The sequence below is a fragment of the Cannabis sativa genome, chromosome 3 (genome assembly GCF_029168945.1).
Source record: "Cannabis sativa cultivar Pink pepper isolate KNU-18-1 chromosome 3, ASM2916894v1, whole genome shotgun sequence".
NCBI classification, from domain to species: domain Eukaryota; kingdom Viridiplantae; phylum Streptophyta; class Magnoliopsida; order Rosales; family Cannabaceae; genus Cannabis; species Cannabis sativa.
The window spans coordinates 67677296-67694347 of NC_083603.1; the positions used below are offsets into that span (position 1 = coordinate 67677296).

The window sequence follows — 17052 nt, forward strand, 5'->3', positions numbered from 1 at the left end:
GAATCAGTACTCTCCCAACGAACTCACCGAATCCAGTTCGACCTTGGGTTGTACTGAGTGACACTCAACCATTCGTACTACTCACAATGTGACTTGCGGTGTTTACGGGCCCGTTGACACACAGTATGTAGTCAAGTTCGCTTTGGGGTACCGGAATCACTACTCTCCCAACGAACTCACCGAATCCAGTTCGACCTTGGGTTGTACTGAGTGACACTCAACCATTCGTACGACTCACACTGTGACTTGCGGTGTTTACGGGCCCGGTGACACACAGTATGTAGTCAAGTTAGCTTTGGGGTACCGGAATCACTACTCTCCCAACGAACTCACCGTATCCAGTTCGACCTTGGGTTGTACTGAGTGACACTCAACCATTCGTACTACTCACAATGTGACTTGCGGTGTTTACGGGCCCGGTGACACACAGTATGTAGTCAAGTTCGCTTTGGGGTACCGGAATCACTACTCTCCCAACGAACTCACCGAATCCAGTTCGACCTTGGGTTGTACTGAGTGACACTCAACCATTCGTACGACTCACACTGTGACTTGCGGTGTTTACGGGCCCGTGACACACAGTATGTAGTCAAGTTAGCTTTGGGGTACCGGAATCACTACTCTCCCAACGAACTCACCGAATCCAGTTTGACCTTGGGTTGTACTGAGTGACACTCAACCATTCGTACTACTCACAATGTGACTTGTGGTGTTTACGGGCCCGTTGACACACAGTATGTAGTCAAGTTCGCTTTGGGGTACCGGAATCACTACTCTCCCAACGAACTCACCGAATCCAGTTCGACCTTGGGTTGTACTGAGTGACACTCAACCATTCGTACGACTCACACTGTGACTTGCGGTGTTTACGGGCCCGGTGACACACAGTATGTAGTCAAGTTAGCTTTGGGGTACCAGAATCAGTACTCTCCCAACGAACTCACCGAATCCAGTTCGACCTTGGGTTGTACTGAGTGACACTCAACCATTCGTACTACTCACAATGTGACTTGCGGTGTTTACGGGCCCGTTGACACACAGTATGTAGTCAAGTTCGCTTTGGGGTACCGGAATCACTACTCTCCCAACGAACTCACCGAATCCAGTTCGACCTTGGGTTGTACTGAGTGACACTCAACCATTCGTACGACTCACACTGTGACTTGCGGTGTTTACGGGCCCGGTGACACACAGTATGTAGTCAAGTTAGCTTTGGGGTACCGGAATCACTACTCTCCCAACGAACTCACCGTATCCAGTTCGACCTTGGGTTGTACTGAGTGACACTCAACCATTCGTACTACTCACAATGTGACTTGCGGTGTTTACGGGCCCGGTGACACACAGTATGTAGTCAAGTTCGCTTTGGGGTACCAGAATCACTACTCTCCCAACGAACTCACCGAATCCAGTTCGACCTTGGGTTGTACTGAGTGACACTCAACCATTCGTACGACTCACACTGTGACTTGCGGTGTTTACGGGCCCGTGACACACAGTATGTAGTCAAGTTAGCTTTGGGGTACCGGAATCACTACTCTCCCAACGAACTCACCGAATCCAGTTTGACCTTGGGTTGTACTGAGTGACACTCAACCATTCGTACTACTCACAATGTGACTTGCGGTGTTTACGGGCCCGTTGACACACAGTATGTAGTCAAGTTCGCTTTGGGGTACCGGAATCACTACTCTCCCAACGAACTCACCGAATCCAGTTTGACCTTGGGTTGTACTGAGTGACACTCAACCATTCGTACTACTCACAATGTGACTTACGGTGTTTACGGGCCCGGTGACACACAGTATGTAGTCAAGTTAGCTTTGGGGTACCGGAATCACTACTCTCCCAACGAACTCACCGAATCCAGTTCGACCTTGGGTTGTACTGAGTGACACTCAACCATTCGTACTACTCACAATGTGACTTGCGGTGTTTACGGGCCCGTTGTGGCACAGTATGTAGTCAAGTTAGCTTTTGGGTACCAGACTCACTACTCTCCTAACGAACTCACCGAATCATGTTCGACCTAGGGTTGTACGGAGTGACACTCATGCACTATGGCGGAAGTCGCATTATGAATTTAGGTTGTTTGGGCTGAGTATGTACTCATTTCATCATGAAGCGTACCAGAGTCACTATTCTCCAGACTTTATTACTACATTCACTTGTTGTGTCAAACTACTATTGTATTCATAACAATAAACTGTTTTTTTTTATTAAATATCTATATTTGTATAGTATTCAAAAAATTATTACAATCTTGATAACAACGATTAATACGTTAATGTAATCTTACAAAAATTATTGCAATATTTATTCCAACGAATAATATTTTAATGAAATATTTAAATCGTTTAAAAAAAAATATTGAGTTCTCATTATTAGTAAACATCGTAAGTTAATTTCTTATTCATTTCGCCACACATGTTTATTTCGACATAATATTAGGATATTTGTTGGTACATGTGAAAATTTTATGTGGCCATTGTTGTTCATAACGTATGGGAACAATGGGAACAATGGGAACAACATTTACCTTATTTAAATAAATAATTTTTCTAACCACAGTCAACCAAACCAGAACAAAATCGATAATTTCGTTGGTTGGAATTACGTCTTCCAAGGAAAAGTTAATAGGGGGTTGGGTTTGTTCAAATTACATTTTTCAAGGGATTGACAAAATCAAATTTATCTTGGGGTTATACCACCTTTAGCCGTACCTAGGGTTATATTAATTATTATTTTGTAATATTTGACAAGACTACACTCAACAATCACATCCACAAGTACTATATATACCCCTCTACCTCTCCTTACTCCTTCACCTCTCAATTTAGTATTGTTTTCTTTCCTAGAAAACTCATTCCCTATCTGTAGACGTATAGGGATAATATATATAAAAAAAAAGTAAATTATGTATTGTTGTTGCACCGAAGTGAAGATGTGTAAACAAAAGGATTGGTATGCACTGCAACCGTGTGTTGTAGGTGCATCAAGGGAATTTCAGCAATTCAATCAATCATCTCATTACAAATTTCGGTAATAACTCAACTATTTACGTCTATTTTTTTAAAAATTATATTATTACGAATTGTTTCTTAAAAATTTTATGTATGTGGTATATGTATATTCAGGAAATGTTGACGAAGGTTTCGGATGGGTGGAGTAGGGTGGACGGAACTACTTCCAATACGGCCACCCAAATATGCCATCCAACCGAACCTAAACCTCCCGAGTCGACAAGGCCACCGAGGAATGAGTGTTATCATATTTGACACAACGGTGCGCCAGACTCTCGAACAAAATGATACGCGGGAGGCAAATGTCAGCGTTTTTACATTCTTAGGTCAAATTATTATTTTATTATAAAACCGTACTTGGGTGAGTTTTAAATATATATGTCACATCATATGTACTGTAGGAGTTTTTATTAACAAAAGACAAAAATTAATCCATTTTGTTGCGTTAATCCAAATGCCTTTTTCTAATACATTCACAAAGTCATCTTCATTGATAGGTTGTACAGTCTAGTCAAATCAGGTTTTAAATGTAAATATTTAATATTAATTTGACCAAGACGGATTCATAACATCTTCATTGTAATGGTAGTTGGTTGTTCACTTTTATTATTTGAAAATTGTAATGTTGAATACTTTATTGTAATCAAGAAGTGAGAAATTGTAATGTGGTTCCTACAAATTAATTAGCATATATAAAAGATTTCTTTATTCTAATAACGTATTTCTACGTATGTCTTTCCAACCCTAAAATCAATTTTCAACAGTCACAGAAATAAATTATATGAAAATATGTTTGGAACGTATTTCAATGTACGTCAGAAGCTGGATCTCACATATCTCAATAAGTTCAAGTTTGAAAATAACGTACATCAATATACGTGCAGAGTACCTTACATCGTAAATACAGTACGGTGCAATTATGTTTACTCAATATTTAAATTTAATGAGATAATAAGATTTTTTTTCAAATGTAAACTATAATTTCGAACATATTTATTCGTACAATACTTATTTTAATACAGTTTAAACCATTTCCTATTTAGGACCACGTTTTTAAGTTGTTGGGAATTATTTAAAAATTGTCCAAATATTGTAATCTTCTTAACCAAGTATGGACTATTTCCTCTTTAATTTGTAGATACTAACTAAAAAAATCAATAGTTGTCTTATCAATATTTAATTTTCTGTGTACGTCCAACAGTGTACTCACTGACGTTAAATGGAGTATTTCCTATACTTTAAATAACGTACGTCAGCGATTTCACAGTGTAACATCAAATCAAACTGACTACATTCTGACATGCAGATCTCATGGGATTCCCTGATTTGAGTTAATTAATATACTATTTGAAAACACGAAACCTACCAGTAATTACTTAAGGAGATTTAATATTTGTTGGGCTCTAATATACTAATATGACATTTTTCTTATTAAAATTTGGACAAATCAATTAGGTCAGATTTAATAAATTATGATAGTAGTACCAACAACGATTATGATGTCAAATTTCAATAAATTATTCACTACTGAAATGAGTGGATGTCACATCACCTTTTTTAATTTCACCATTTAAACCATGTACTTATTATTACCATAACATTTAAATATTTAGGTGACAAAGTATTCATTAAATAATTACTCCTTCTGTGGGATCCGACCAAAATAATAAAAAAAAAAATCATACATGTCACGTGAATTCTTCGAGTATTGTGCCAAATATTATAAAAAAAAACTTGTTTTTATTATTTATTATAATTGTAATGTTCTATTCTATGTACCTTATATTTTGATCTCTATAAATAGACAAACATCCTACATATAGTTACTTTATTTCTAATAAAATAATTAGGATTAATACAATTAAGAGCACCATGATTTGATATCAATATATTATAACATTTTATTTTAATACATATAATACAGTTTTATTTTTTTTTTCTTTTTCTCAAAAGTAATTTTATAATTCTAAATTTTAATGCATATGGTGCATGGGACCTCACATTTGATCTTTATGTTCAATTAATATTGATTTTTTCTATATATATATTATTTTATTTAGAAACATTTTGTGTTCTTATTTAAATTTAGGCTAGTAAATTTAAATTAATACAACATTTAACAAAAAAGAAGGCAAACACTCATTTTGACAAATTATTTAGATGGTGTTTTGGCACTATAATTAAAAAATAAATTTTATTTTTAACAACTAAAAATTATTTTTTAATAATACAATTATAAGTGTTTGACAATATTTTCAGAAGATTTTTTTTTTAAAAAAAAAAAAAATTACAAAAAATATAAAATTTTGAGAACACCAAAAAGTTATTTGTCGGAGTTTAATTTCATCATTTTTTTTTCAAATTACTTTATCTCATTATTATTGAAAAAACTTTTAAAATGCATTTCTTTTTTATGAATGTATTTATTAATTTTTTTATTGAAGTTTATTTTCTAAGAAAAAAAGAAAGAATAAATAAATAATTTCTGTTTTTAGAAAATTACATCAAACAAATATTTTTTATTTTTTGAAAACTTCAAAGTATGTTTTATATTATCATTATTTTAAACAATTTGAAAAAAAATAAAAACAAAACCAGAAAAATTGAGAGTGACTCCTCTTATTATTTAAGATTTGAAAACAATTTTATGTTTTTATAAACTCAAAAGGTGGGTCTACATAAAAATTCTTGATTTAGTTAAATATTTTCAAAAACAAAATCTGGGTATTATTTTGAATTTTAGATTGAAAAATAAAAACACTATTTTTTATGTTTCAAACCATGTACTTATTATTTAAAGATGGTGATGTGACATTTTTATACGGCTGTAATAAATCAATTCACTTCATTCATTATGTCTTCCATGTGTACTAATACTTTAAAGCATTTTATTTTTACTTTAATTCTGGAAATTATTATTTAAATCATAAAACCGTACGTATATTTGTTTTTAATATAAACATGTCACATCACTTAGTACTTTCCCGATATTGCTTAGATTTTGTTTGTGGGATTTGATTCACCTTCTCCTTCTATTAAAATTGGTTAACTAATAAATGGGTAAATATTACCATTGTCAAAATTTATTAACTATTAAATGGTTAAATTCGGAAAAAGAAAACCAATATTATTACATAAACCCAATCACGTGTACATCAACCCACCAACCCACTATATAAGTAAAGGTTATGTCTATTTACTAAGCATTTTTTTCAAACCCCGTTTTACTGTTACCTACATCAAATGGACCCTTACCAAAACTTCAACCTTTTGAAACAAGTCCTCAAAAATCCCCACCGCATCCTTTTTCTTCCACAAGACCCGTAGGTACACCGTCACGGAGTCCAAGACTCCATTCAGCGTCCATGTCAGGATGTCCTAACTGTGCAAGGCTCGAGTCTGTTCTCCACGAACACGAAAAAATTATAAAGAAGGCTCATTTACGAGCCACGGAGGCCAAGCAAGAGTCATACAAACTCGCGGAACATCTGTACCATTCAGCCCACGCCATGCAAGAAGGCAACACTTCAAGAGAAAAATTAGAGGGTATCATGGATGACATTCTCGACTACACCGAGGTGTCCATTCCCCACTACCCACTTCATGTGAAACAAGAATCACCAAGCACTACTCCAAGAGAAAGCCCTTCACGACCAAAGTCCCCGTTCAGAGACAATAGCCCTCCGTCTCAAAGGAAGTTCCCTCAAGTTATAGAACTTGATTGAACATCCGTTCGGTTTCAGTCGTGGTATTTTTTATATATATATATACTGTACTTTTGTTACAACTCATCTCAGATGGCCGTTGAATCAACTTTTTGTTAGGCCATTTAATGAGATTGAAGCACTTCTATTATATATGTAGTTGTTTGTAACTTTACTATATTATTTTAAGTTTTTTTGCTTTCTGTTTGCAGTTGTGATTTCACAATGATTCACTTCACTTTTACTTCCACAATTAATTAATGAGGAAAGTGACATTAATACTCCAAAATAAACCAAAGTACATATTTCAAAACAAATACTGATCGTACAACATTATAGCTTAAAATATAAAATAACATAACTTGGACACTAACACAGTGCATCATTTACTGTTTTTGGGAGAAGTATCCACTCCTCCTTTGTCCCCAACTTCTATATCATCTCCATTTCGGTCCTCACCTTTCTCAGTCGAATCTTTCACATTGTCCTGTTCGGGTGATTTATTTGCACCAGAACATTCACCCTCATCAAACAGTGAGCAAACAGAATTAAGGATAGCCTCTTCATCATTATCATCATCAGAATCCCACATGCAGGGAAACTCATTAACACAGCAAAGTTCTCTAACTTGCTGCCCAGTGAAGCATTGTCCCGTCTCTCCATGTAGACATAAAGCAGAAAAAGCTTCTATGAAAGATTCATAACGAATTATTTTTATGGACGCATCAGAAGTAGTGTTTTTGCTTACAACATCTTCGTACGTACTATAGATACCTTCATTTGGTCCATTGAAAATAACCCAGTGTGGACCTGAACTCATACTTGATATATTGTAATGCTAATAACTAAGTTACAAGTTAATTTCTCTATAAACTTGATGCTGGATTGGAAAACGTCTCAAGTGTCTTATATAAGTCGTGGAGAATAACCCTATAGTACGTTTTTTAGTTAGCTGTATTCCATTGGGATGTACTCCATTGGGCAAATGTGATGTGTCAAAAGAGGGGTGCTTAAATCTCTGAATTACACAATTAAATACACGTGTAGGCGTACGTAGTATGGTCAAATGTCAACATTATTCATCAATCCCGTTTTTCCAAAAAACCTAATGTCCTACGGTACTGTTCTAACGTACGACGATGGTTTAACTTATAAGAAGATGTAGGTGAAGGGCCCATTGATATCAGCCCAACATAAATAAATCCCCAACATATATAAATCAGTAAAACTACCCATTCTACTAAAAAAAAGTCATCACTTTAATACACGTGTACACGCATGGGGTTTTCATAATAGTACTGCGTTATCTTTGTAAAGTACAGGAATGGTTGAATTCATTAAAAGATGTTGGTATAGGCCCATTAATATAAGCCCAATGGATTTAAATGTGAACAACTAACCATTTATTAAAATTTTCTTCTTTTCTTAACATATTTTTTTTCAAAAACAAAAAAAGTACAATGTTTTATTTCGGACGTACGAATATGGTTCAACTCATTGAAAAACTTAGGTGAAGGCCCATTAACATAACCCCAATCTATTTAAATCCCACCACCAAACCTTTCAACTCAATAACATCAACCCTTCAAATTTTTCGTCAAATAACCTTATTTCACAATTACATGTGGAATGAAATTAAAACAATTTATACTATTATACTGTTCTGACGTACGAGAGGAGTTGAGTTCAGATTGTAATATTGAAGAGGCCCATTAATATCAGCCCAACAGCTTTAAATGTGAACACCAACTCCACACAACCCTATTATCTCAGCCTTCTAAACTCACAAAATCTAATTTCAATCCCCTCAGCACCCTCTACACCTTACTCCTCATCTACAATTCTTACAAATCAATAACAAGCCAACATGAATGACGAATACACTTATGAATGGGAAACCATCACAGCAGAGCTAAACATCATAAAACCAGTGAATGAGATTGAAATACAGGACGTGCTAGGCAAGAGTCTCGACAAACTGGAAAAATGGGAAGCATTCTACGAAATGTATGCAAAACGGATGGGTTTCGGCACAAGGAAAGACGATGTACGACGTTCTCATGGGGTCATTGTAATGCGGAGGTGGGTTTGTTGTTCAGAGGGTTCGAAAAAAAATCGCATCACCGGACACACCAAGAAAAAAAAAGACCTCATGATGTCACTAGAACCGGATGTCAGGCAGCATTGCGTATTTTACTCACACAACCGTGTAACACTTGGAAATGCAAAGAGTTCAGCACAATGCACAATCACGAGCTGGCTTCATCAAGTGAGGTACAATTTTTGAGATCATATAGAGTTGTCTCCAATGGGTTGCTTGCCCAAGTTAGGTCGATGAACTCCGTAGGAATTAAAACTGCCAACATAATGTCTCATGTTGCTTTGTAAAGTGGAGGTTACGAGAAAATGCCATGTCAACTTCGAGATGTGTACAACAGGGTTGCTGGTGCGAAGCGAGAAGAGAAGATAGAGACGGACTCAGAAGGGGCTCTGGGATTTCTTGATTGTCTCGCAGAGAAGGATCCTAATTTCTTCGTTGTCTATCAGGTTGACGACGAGAATCGCTTGGCTAACTTATTCTGGGCAGATGGAAACTCACGCGTGGACTATGTAGCTTTTTGGGATGTACTAGGATTTGACACAACCTACATGACGAATGAGTACAATAAGCCCCTCACTATTCTCATTGGCGTCAACCACCATTTCAACACATGCATCTTCGGATTTGCTCTCCTCCTCCACGAGAAGCTTCCATCATATTCTTGGCTACTTCAAAAATTTCTAGAATGCCATGGAGATAAGAAGCCAAATGTTGTAGTTACTGACCAAGATGCGGCCATGAAACAGGCTATCGTTGAACACATGCCTGATGTTACGCACCGTCTCTGCACTTGGCATCTCAATACAAATGCTTCAAAAAAGGTTAAAGATCCGATCTTCTTAAAAACATTTAAGGATCTCATGTACAACTACTACGAGGAGGAAGAATTTGAAGCAAGATGGTTAGACGTCATCCAAACCCAACAACTAACAGATAATGAATGGTGTCAAACAACATTCGAGTCAAGACAACAATGGGCAGAAACGTATTTAAGGGGTTCATTCGTTGCAGGAATGAGAACCACACAACGTTGCGAATCCATCAACTCCGCTCTAAAAAAAAATTTAGAGAAGAATTATTGCTTGCGTGAATTTGTAACAACCATAGATATGACAGTCTCAAAGCTCAGACACAACGAGACTGCAAATGACTTCAAAAGTAGATGCACTCGACCTCACCCACCTAATCCTACATGCTTGACCACTTACTACAACCAATGTGCTGAATTCAACACAAGAACTATGTACCACAAGGTTGCTGAGCAGCTTGATTTAGAGAATAACTATTTTGTCATAACTCAAGAGCAAGAAGGAGAGTGGCAGATATTCACCATTGGAAAGTTCCAGCATCCGGACGTCCAATACCGAGTTCATTACTGTGAAGGCCGACGAGCACTACACTGTAGTTGCTTGCTCTATGAAAGTCAAGGGTACCCTTGTAGACATTTATGGGCTACAATGAAAAGATTAAACATGAGAAGAATACCTAATTCTCTTCTCATGAAGCGATGGAGCAAATCCGCAAAGATAAATCTCCACCTACATTTTAACCCGCCAGCACAACCACAACAGCACATTTACGAGATGGCTAGGTTTGGATCTCTCAGTTCACTGACTTATAACTTCACTTTCTATGCAGCAAAATCAGAGGACTCGTACAACCGTGCAAACGAAGAGCTTGAACGGCTAACTCTAATGTTCAAGGAAGAATTTGACTTGAATTCCAATCCAGAAGGAGAGACGCCACAACCTCGAAGATATCGTAGCAACCCCAACATTATTAAAGACCCCGAAGTTGTGAGAACAAAGGGTACGGGAAATACAAGGGAAGGACCAAACGGGGAGCAAATCCCAAGAAACTCAAGACATTGTCGCATTTGTCGCTCATCAGACCATGATTATCGACGGTGCCCAAATCGTCAACATAACACTGGATCTCAGGGGCAACAACCTCCAAACAATCAACCAAAGATTCGACTCATTCAATGACCACTCCAACGCGTATTTCCCGGAACCGCCTTCCTCCACACAAGAGTCTTACTATGGTCATTCTTATAACTAGCTACTTTTAGCCATTGTTGTTTTAACGTTTATGACTCTACTTATTGCTTCAAAAATTCTACATTTATATACTTCTTGTTATGTTTGGTGTGTTTAAGGTAATTCTCTCATCTTCACCAAATCTCAAAATTATTATTGACGAACAACTAAATTATGCCTAGGAAAAAAAACTGAATCTTATAAGGTGAAAAAATATATTTTTCTGGTAATTTTTAATATACGAAATATTTACAATTACAAAATTACACCAACTAAAAACTCAATGTATAACAACAAATAATTTCATCACTAAAAAAAAAATTTCTAAACAATATACTACGAAACGTAAATGAACGTACTCGGTACGTGAAATTTTGTACTCGGTACGTGATATTATGTACACTAATTTTACTAAACATCACGCAGAAACAAGTAATGTACACGGTACTCTATATAATGTACTTAATTACCATCCCACAAATACATATGATCTTATGAATGAAGGAAAATACCAAAATAGCCTTAATCCGACAACATGGACCCACTGCCTACAGTGTTTTCGTACCATCAACTGCCAGGAACAGTGAAGACTGATGTACCTTTTTGTACTCTAACTAACACAAACAGTACCATTTTGTACTTTTTTCGTACCTAATTATTTTTTAATTAAAAAAATAAACTCCCAACCGGTAACCACACCTACAACAACCGGTTACCACTTACATTTCAAAAATTAAAAAACATTTAAAAGTACGGTGGGACCCCCCTGCCATACAACGGATTCCAATCCGTGTTTTGCATATATGGGTACAAAATCGGCTGCCTATATATATATATTTATAGATAGATTGTACAATGTTCTTGGTTAATAACAACATAACAAATACTTTTTATTACTTAATAAATTTGTCAATATAAACATCACATATATGTATATGTCAAAAGAGAAAGATGATGAAGCTTTAAGAATTACTCTATTGCTAGAAGTAATATAATTATGAACTTCAATAAAATTGTAAAAAAATAGAACAAACATTAGTGAAAGTATAGAATCAGCTATCCATTTGATGACCTTTAAATTAACTTTGACTCAACGATAATTAAAAATTAAGTAGCATAACTTGTCCATTTAAAAGATTAATTTAGTTCAATATAAAATAAAAGTATACTAATTAATTAAAAAAAAGTTTAATTGATAAATTATTAAACATAAAATGTAACGGAAGAATAAGATAAAAGAGAAACATAAGTGTTGACCTTGTTTTTAGCCAACGACAATAAATCAATTAAAGCGATTAAAAATAATAAATAATGATAATAATAATTAAACAAACATAACACATAAATTGTGAGAAAAGAACCTAGAAGTTCTAAATCTCTCTCGAAAGTTCTTACAATGGTTTTTGCAACTTAAGTGCTCTCTAAAAAAGCTGTAGTGAAATGACTTTACTATTTATAGGTAATAATTACATCAATTAAGTTTCCCAAAATTAATAAGAATTAAAATATAAAACTTGAGTACTTTTCTTAAACAAATAAAGCAAAAAAGAAAACTAAATAGGGTTCCTCTTATTTTCTTGTCAATGCGAATTTGTCTCATAAAATAGGGATATAATCGTGACTTGAATACTTGAAGATTTATAGAAAGTATGTCTGAAGAACCTTTCGAGAACGTATCGATAGCCCATCGAGAAATGTCTTCCCTAACCTTAGGACATCTGTGTTGAAAACCTATCGAGAACGTATCGAAAACCAATCGAGAAAGATCATCCCTAACCTTGAGACAATGGCATCGATAACCCATCAAGAACGTGTCGAGAACGCATAAAAAAATACGAACACACATAATACTCCAAACAACGAGATCTCAAGAAATCAACAAAATTTATATCAAAACCAAAAAAAAAAAAAACCACATAGTTCTGACGAAAATATACTGTACATGGGGCAAGAAAGTTTACACAACACTCTCAAATAAAAAATGTTTTACAAAATACTTACCCATTAATCCACCATGAGAGGGAGGTTGGGCAGACGTCCTTCACGATGAAGGGCGGCAGTTGGGCTGATGAGGGAAGGCTGGGCGAGCGTCCGTCACGACGGTTGGCCGAGTATTCCAGAGGCGGTAGGTGGTGGCTGTAGGGTTTTTTTTGTGCACAGTGGTTCTTGTCATATGGTGTTAAAGAGAGAGAGAGAGAGAGAGAGAGAGAGAGAGAGAGAGAGAGAGAGAGAGAGAGAGAGAGAGAGAGAGAGAGAGAGAGAGAGAGAGAGAGATTGGATTATTTTTAGGTTTTAGAAAATCATTAAATGGTAAGGGTATTTTAGGTAAAATGAGGAGTTATTAAAATAATATTGTATAACAAAATTAATAGAGTATATTTTGTAATAGAGATTCTTATTAAGTATAAAAAAATAAAATTTTCCTAATATAATTATCAAAGGAATGCTTTTTTTAAAAAAAAATAATAATATAATAATAAAAAAAATTGTGTAATTTTAATGTTGTAGTTAGAACAAAAATATTATCTTTATTTGTATTTTTATATATTAAAAGTGGCTATGTAACGACAATTCTTGGTTTAACGATTTTTTTTAACGCCAAGAACGATCCTTTTTATTTTTTTTAACGGGTCTTTTCTAACGTCGTTATCCCATTATTCTTATGAAAAAAATGTTAAAAAAAGTTTAAAAAACCAATCGACTCTTTCATTTCATTCCCACTCTTAATCCCAATCTCAATCGTTTCATTTCTTGGGCTTGAACTTTCATTCAGCTGATAATGCTTCACACTCTAAGGTGAGCTTTACGACGGAGATCGGTGGACAAAACCCTTAGAGATCCAGCGATGAGAGCCTCAGACGAGGGACATCGGCTACAAATCAAAGACAACTTCTCTATTAATTAGATTATTACGATGGAGCACGATTGCTCCGATTGGTGAGGCCATATCACTAGCTCTCTAATTTCCCCTAAATATTCTTCTACAAATGATCCCTTCGGAGATCCTAACTCATCCGACACGCTTATGGCATTCTATTTGATGCTCGCCTCAATCACCAGACCACCGAACATCATCTTCGCTAGGTTCCTTTTTCTTTTATTCAAAATTTTTCATTTTCTTGTTGAATATGTCTATGTTTATTTACTTTATGGCTAATTAATTAACCTTTTTCGTCGTTGGAATTTAAGGGTTATGATGGTTCAGATGAGGCGCTTGATGAGCAAATATGATCGGGTCAAGAATTTAGGCTTAGTTAGACACATTGTCTTAGTAGAAAATACCTAGCATAAAATTTAGTATACGTGCATCGATATATCTCTATCAGTTTTACTATCTGAAATAATTTTTTAGTCAAATTTTTTCTCATGGTCATGTAAATTATTGTTATTTAAAATATATTGTAAAATTTTAAGAAATTCAGAAAAGTTTTAACATGCTGAAAAATACGTTCAAACAGTGTGTTGCACGTATGGTTGTAAATAAATTTTTGTAAACCGCCCTACCCGAACAACCCGCCCAAACCAAACCGAGATAATCCGACGAAAAATGTAAACCGAAAAACCCGACGAAAATATAACCTGCCCAATCTTTATATTGGGCGAGTTGAAAATAATACCAACCCGCCCAATCAACCGAAACTAACCCGACCAACCCGATTAAGAGAATTTTTATATATATATATGTTTTTATTATATATAATTTATATACATATTTATAAAAAAAAAAAAAAGGTTCAAACTACTTTTTATGGCAAATGATTTAAAGTTTAAATTCAATCTTTATATTTATCTCATTATCACAATAACTAAAATATAATAATTGAATGTGAAAAAAAAAATATTAGTGCTCAGTTTGGACGGGTTAACCCGACTAAACCGGCCAATTTATTGGGCGGGTTGAAACTTTTCTTTTTCTTAATTAAGCGTGTTGCACTTAAATTTTTGTAACTCGATCTTTACATTGGGTTAAATAAAATGTAACGTAAATCGACCAAACCGACCGACGTACGCGTGACTATTTTATTTTATACGCGTGTAAAATAGACTATTTGAATATTATTTTCTAAATTATAAATTATTTTGAATTTTTCAAAATTTTGTAGGATATCTTAAATAGTTATAACGTACATGAATATGAAAATAAATTGACTAAAAAATTAAGTAAAAGGTGCATCAATCTATCCCTTTTAAGGGAATGCACTGTAGAATCACCCTAAATTATTTTAATAAAAAAAGAATTTTAATCTAAGAGTTTTTATTATAATAATAAAAGTTTACGTGTTAAGTTCTCATATTTGCAGTTAATTTTTTTAAGATATTTTACTATGATAATAAAAATTTATTTTTAAATTATGATATTTATTCTAAGATATGCTATATAAATCTAAACTAATTGAAGAAATGCACGTATGTTGAGTCTTAAGTCCGGTTCTTTATTCTTTCTGCACTAACCTCTCATACATTTTTTATCAGCCTTTATTTTTATTTTTTATGCAATTTCCAAAATAATTTGTTTCCATTGTATCTAAATTTTCAACGTCAACTGTTATATATTCTACTTGATTCGAAGTGAGGTATTTTTTTCCTATTAATATTGATCTAAATATTAAAATGTACTTATTGTGTTATATATATGGAATGCAAAAAATTCTCACTATCTTTTCCTTTTAATTTATACAGATTTTGATATATAAATGAAAGCATTATGCTTTATATACCCTCTAAAAAAAATTTAATTACTGCCTCACGAGATCATCTACCACCAAAATAGTCTTACATATCCTCTAGAAGAAGAAAGAAAAATTATTAGGATCTTTAATAAAAATATATGTGGTATTTTTAAAAATTAATATAAAATAAGTGTATTTTAAAAATAAAATATTTTTTTAGACTATATACCTAGACCCAACCCTATATATAATAGATAGATGTGTTGTTGTCGTTATCATAAATAACAAATATATTTTATTAATATACACAATCAAGTATAAAAAAATAAAAACACTAATCAAACTAACCTAAAATACTTATACGCAGAAACACTGGTTGTTTGTCCAAAAAATTATGGAGAAATTATCGGCCAAAAAATTTCACTTTAATGTATGTTGATACTATTGGGTGCATAACATGCAAATTTCTATCTGCCTTAAAAAGAATCTAAGAGTTGAGACTTAGCGTTCAACTATTATCTCTGACTCGACCTCTTCACCTTCCACCGTCTCTGCGGTTAATTACAGGTGTCTGGCATTTGCTGTTGATAATGCTTTTATTTTCCATAAACTTGTAAACAATACCATCAATATCTTAAAATCCAGTTATATGTAGATCCAAAACGAATAATGAGTCCAAAGTACAATTAATTTACCATTCAAACAGCTAAGACGATAAAAGAATATGAAAAAGTTTCACTATACTCTATTTAATTTCTCAAATATTATTCTATAATATGATTTTATTTAATAATTTTTTTCTCTATTTTAAGATGCTACTTTTTCTTTAATTTTCGCTACATAATGTCAAATTTAAATTTTACAAAACACATACATTGCTCCTTTAAATTTTCCAAAAACAAATAATAATTGTTAAAATCATATATTATAATGACTTATCATAAATTATTTATTCACATTAGAGATAACTACATTATGATTATGTAAATATTACGATTAACGTACATTTTATTATTAATACTAATGTGCATATCATAATTTTATATACACAACTATGTTTTACTAACCAAATACAATGACATAATAATTACTTTAATAAAATAAATGATTCATATAATCATACTTTTAGTTACAGAAATCTTAAAAAAAATAATTAAAAAAATTAAATCTTAAATAAAACTAACATTTACGTGGCTAGGCACGTAACTTCCATCTAGTATAATGCTATAATTGGTGTTGTACAACACCAAATTCGACCAAAAGGTTGGAGTGTCCGAGTCCACCAATCTCTCCACTTGCACGTGAGTGACACTGTACACCAAATTGTATGAGTGTTCTTTATATATTTTTTTTTTTTATTTTCTCAATTTCTCTTACTTTTTCCATTTTTAACTATTTTATCATTTTATATAATATAATATTAATACCGTTAATAGAAATTAATAGACACAAATTTTTCATTAACACTATTTATATACATTTATTGAATATGTATATGGTAAGCACCTTAATTTT

The 17052-nt window shown here is 33.7% G+C and overlaps 1 protein-coding gene across 1 annotated transcript; it reads left to right on the plus strand.

The window, feature by feature from the left end:
• The first annotated feature begins 8594 nt into the window (after nt 1-8594).
• On the plus strand, nt 8595-10816 carry LOC115717729 (protein FAR1-RELATED SEQUENCE 5-like). Its single transcript, XM_061112779.1, has 2 exons — nt 8595-9001; nt 9118-10816. Exons 1-2 carry the CDS (start codon nt 8595-8597, stop codon nt 10814-10816), a joined length of 2106 nt encoding a protein of 701 aa, XP_060968762.1.
• Nucleotides 10817-17052: the final 6236 nt, after the last annotated feature.

Coding starts and splice junctions, on each gene's coding strand:
- LOC115717729 (XM_061112779.1), top strand. CDS start 8,595: ATGAATGACGAATACACTTATGAATGGGAAACCATCACAGCAGAGCTA. Junction 9,002..9,117: donor AGCTGGCTTCATCAAGTGAG/GTACAATTTTTG, acceptor TGCTTTGTAAAG/TGGAGGTTACGAGAAAATGC.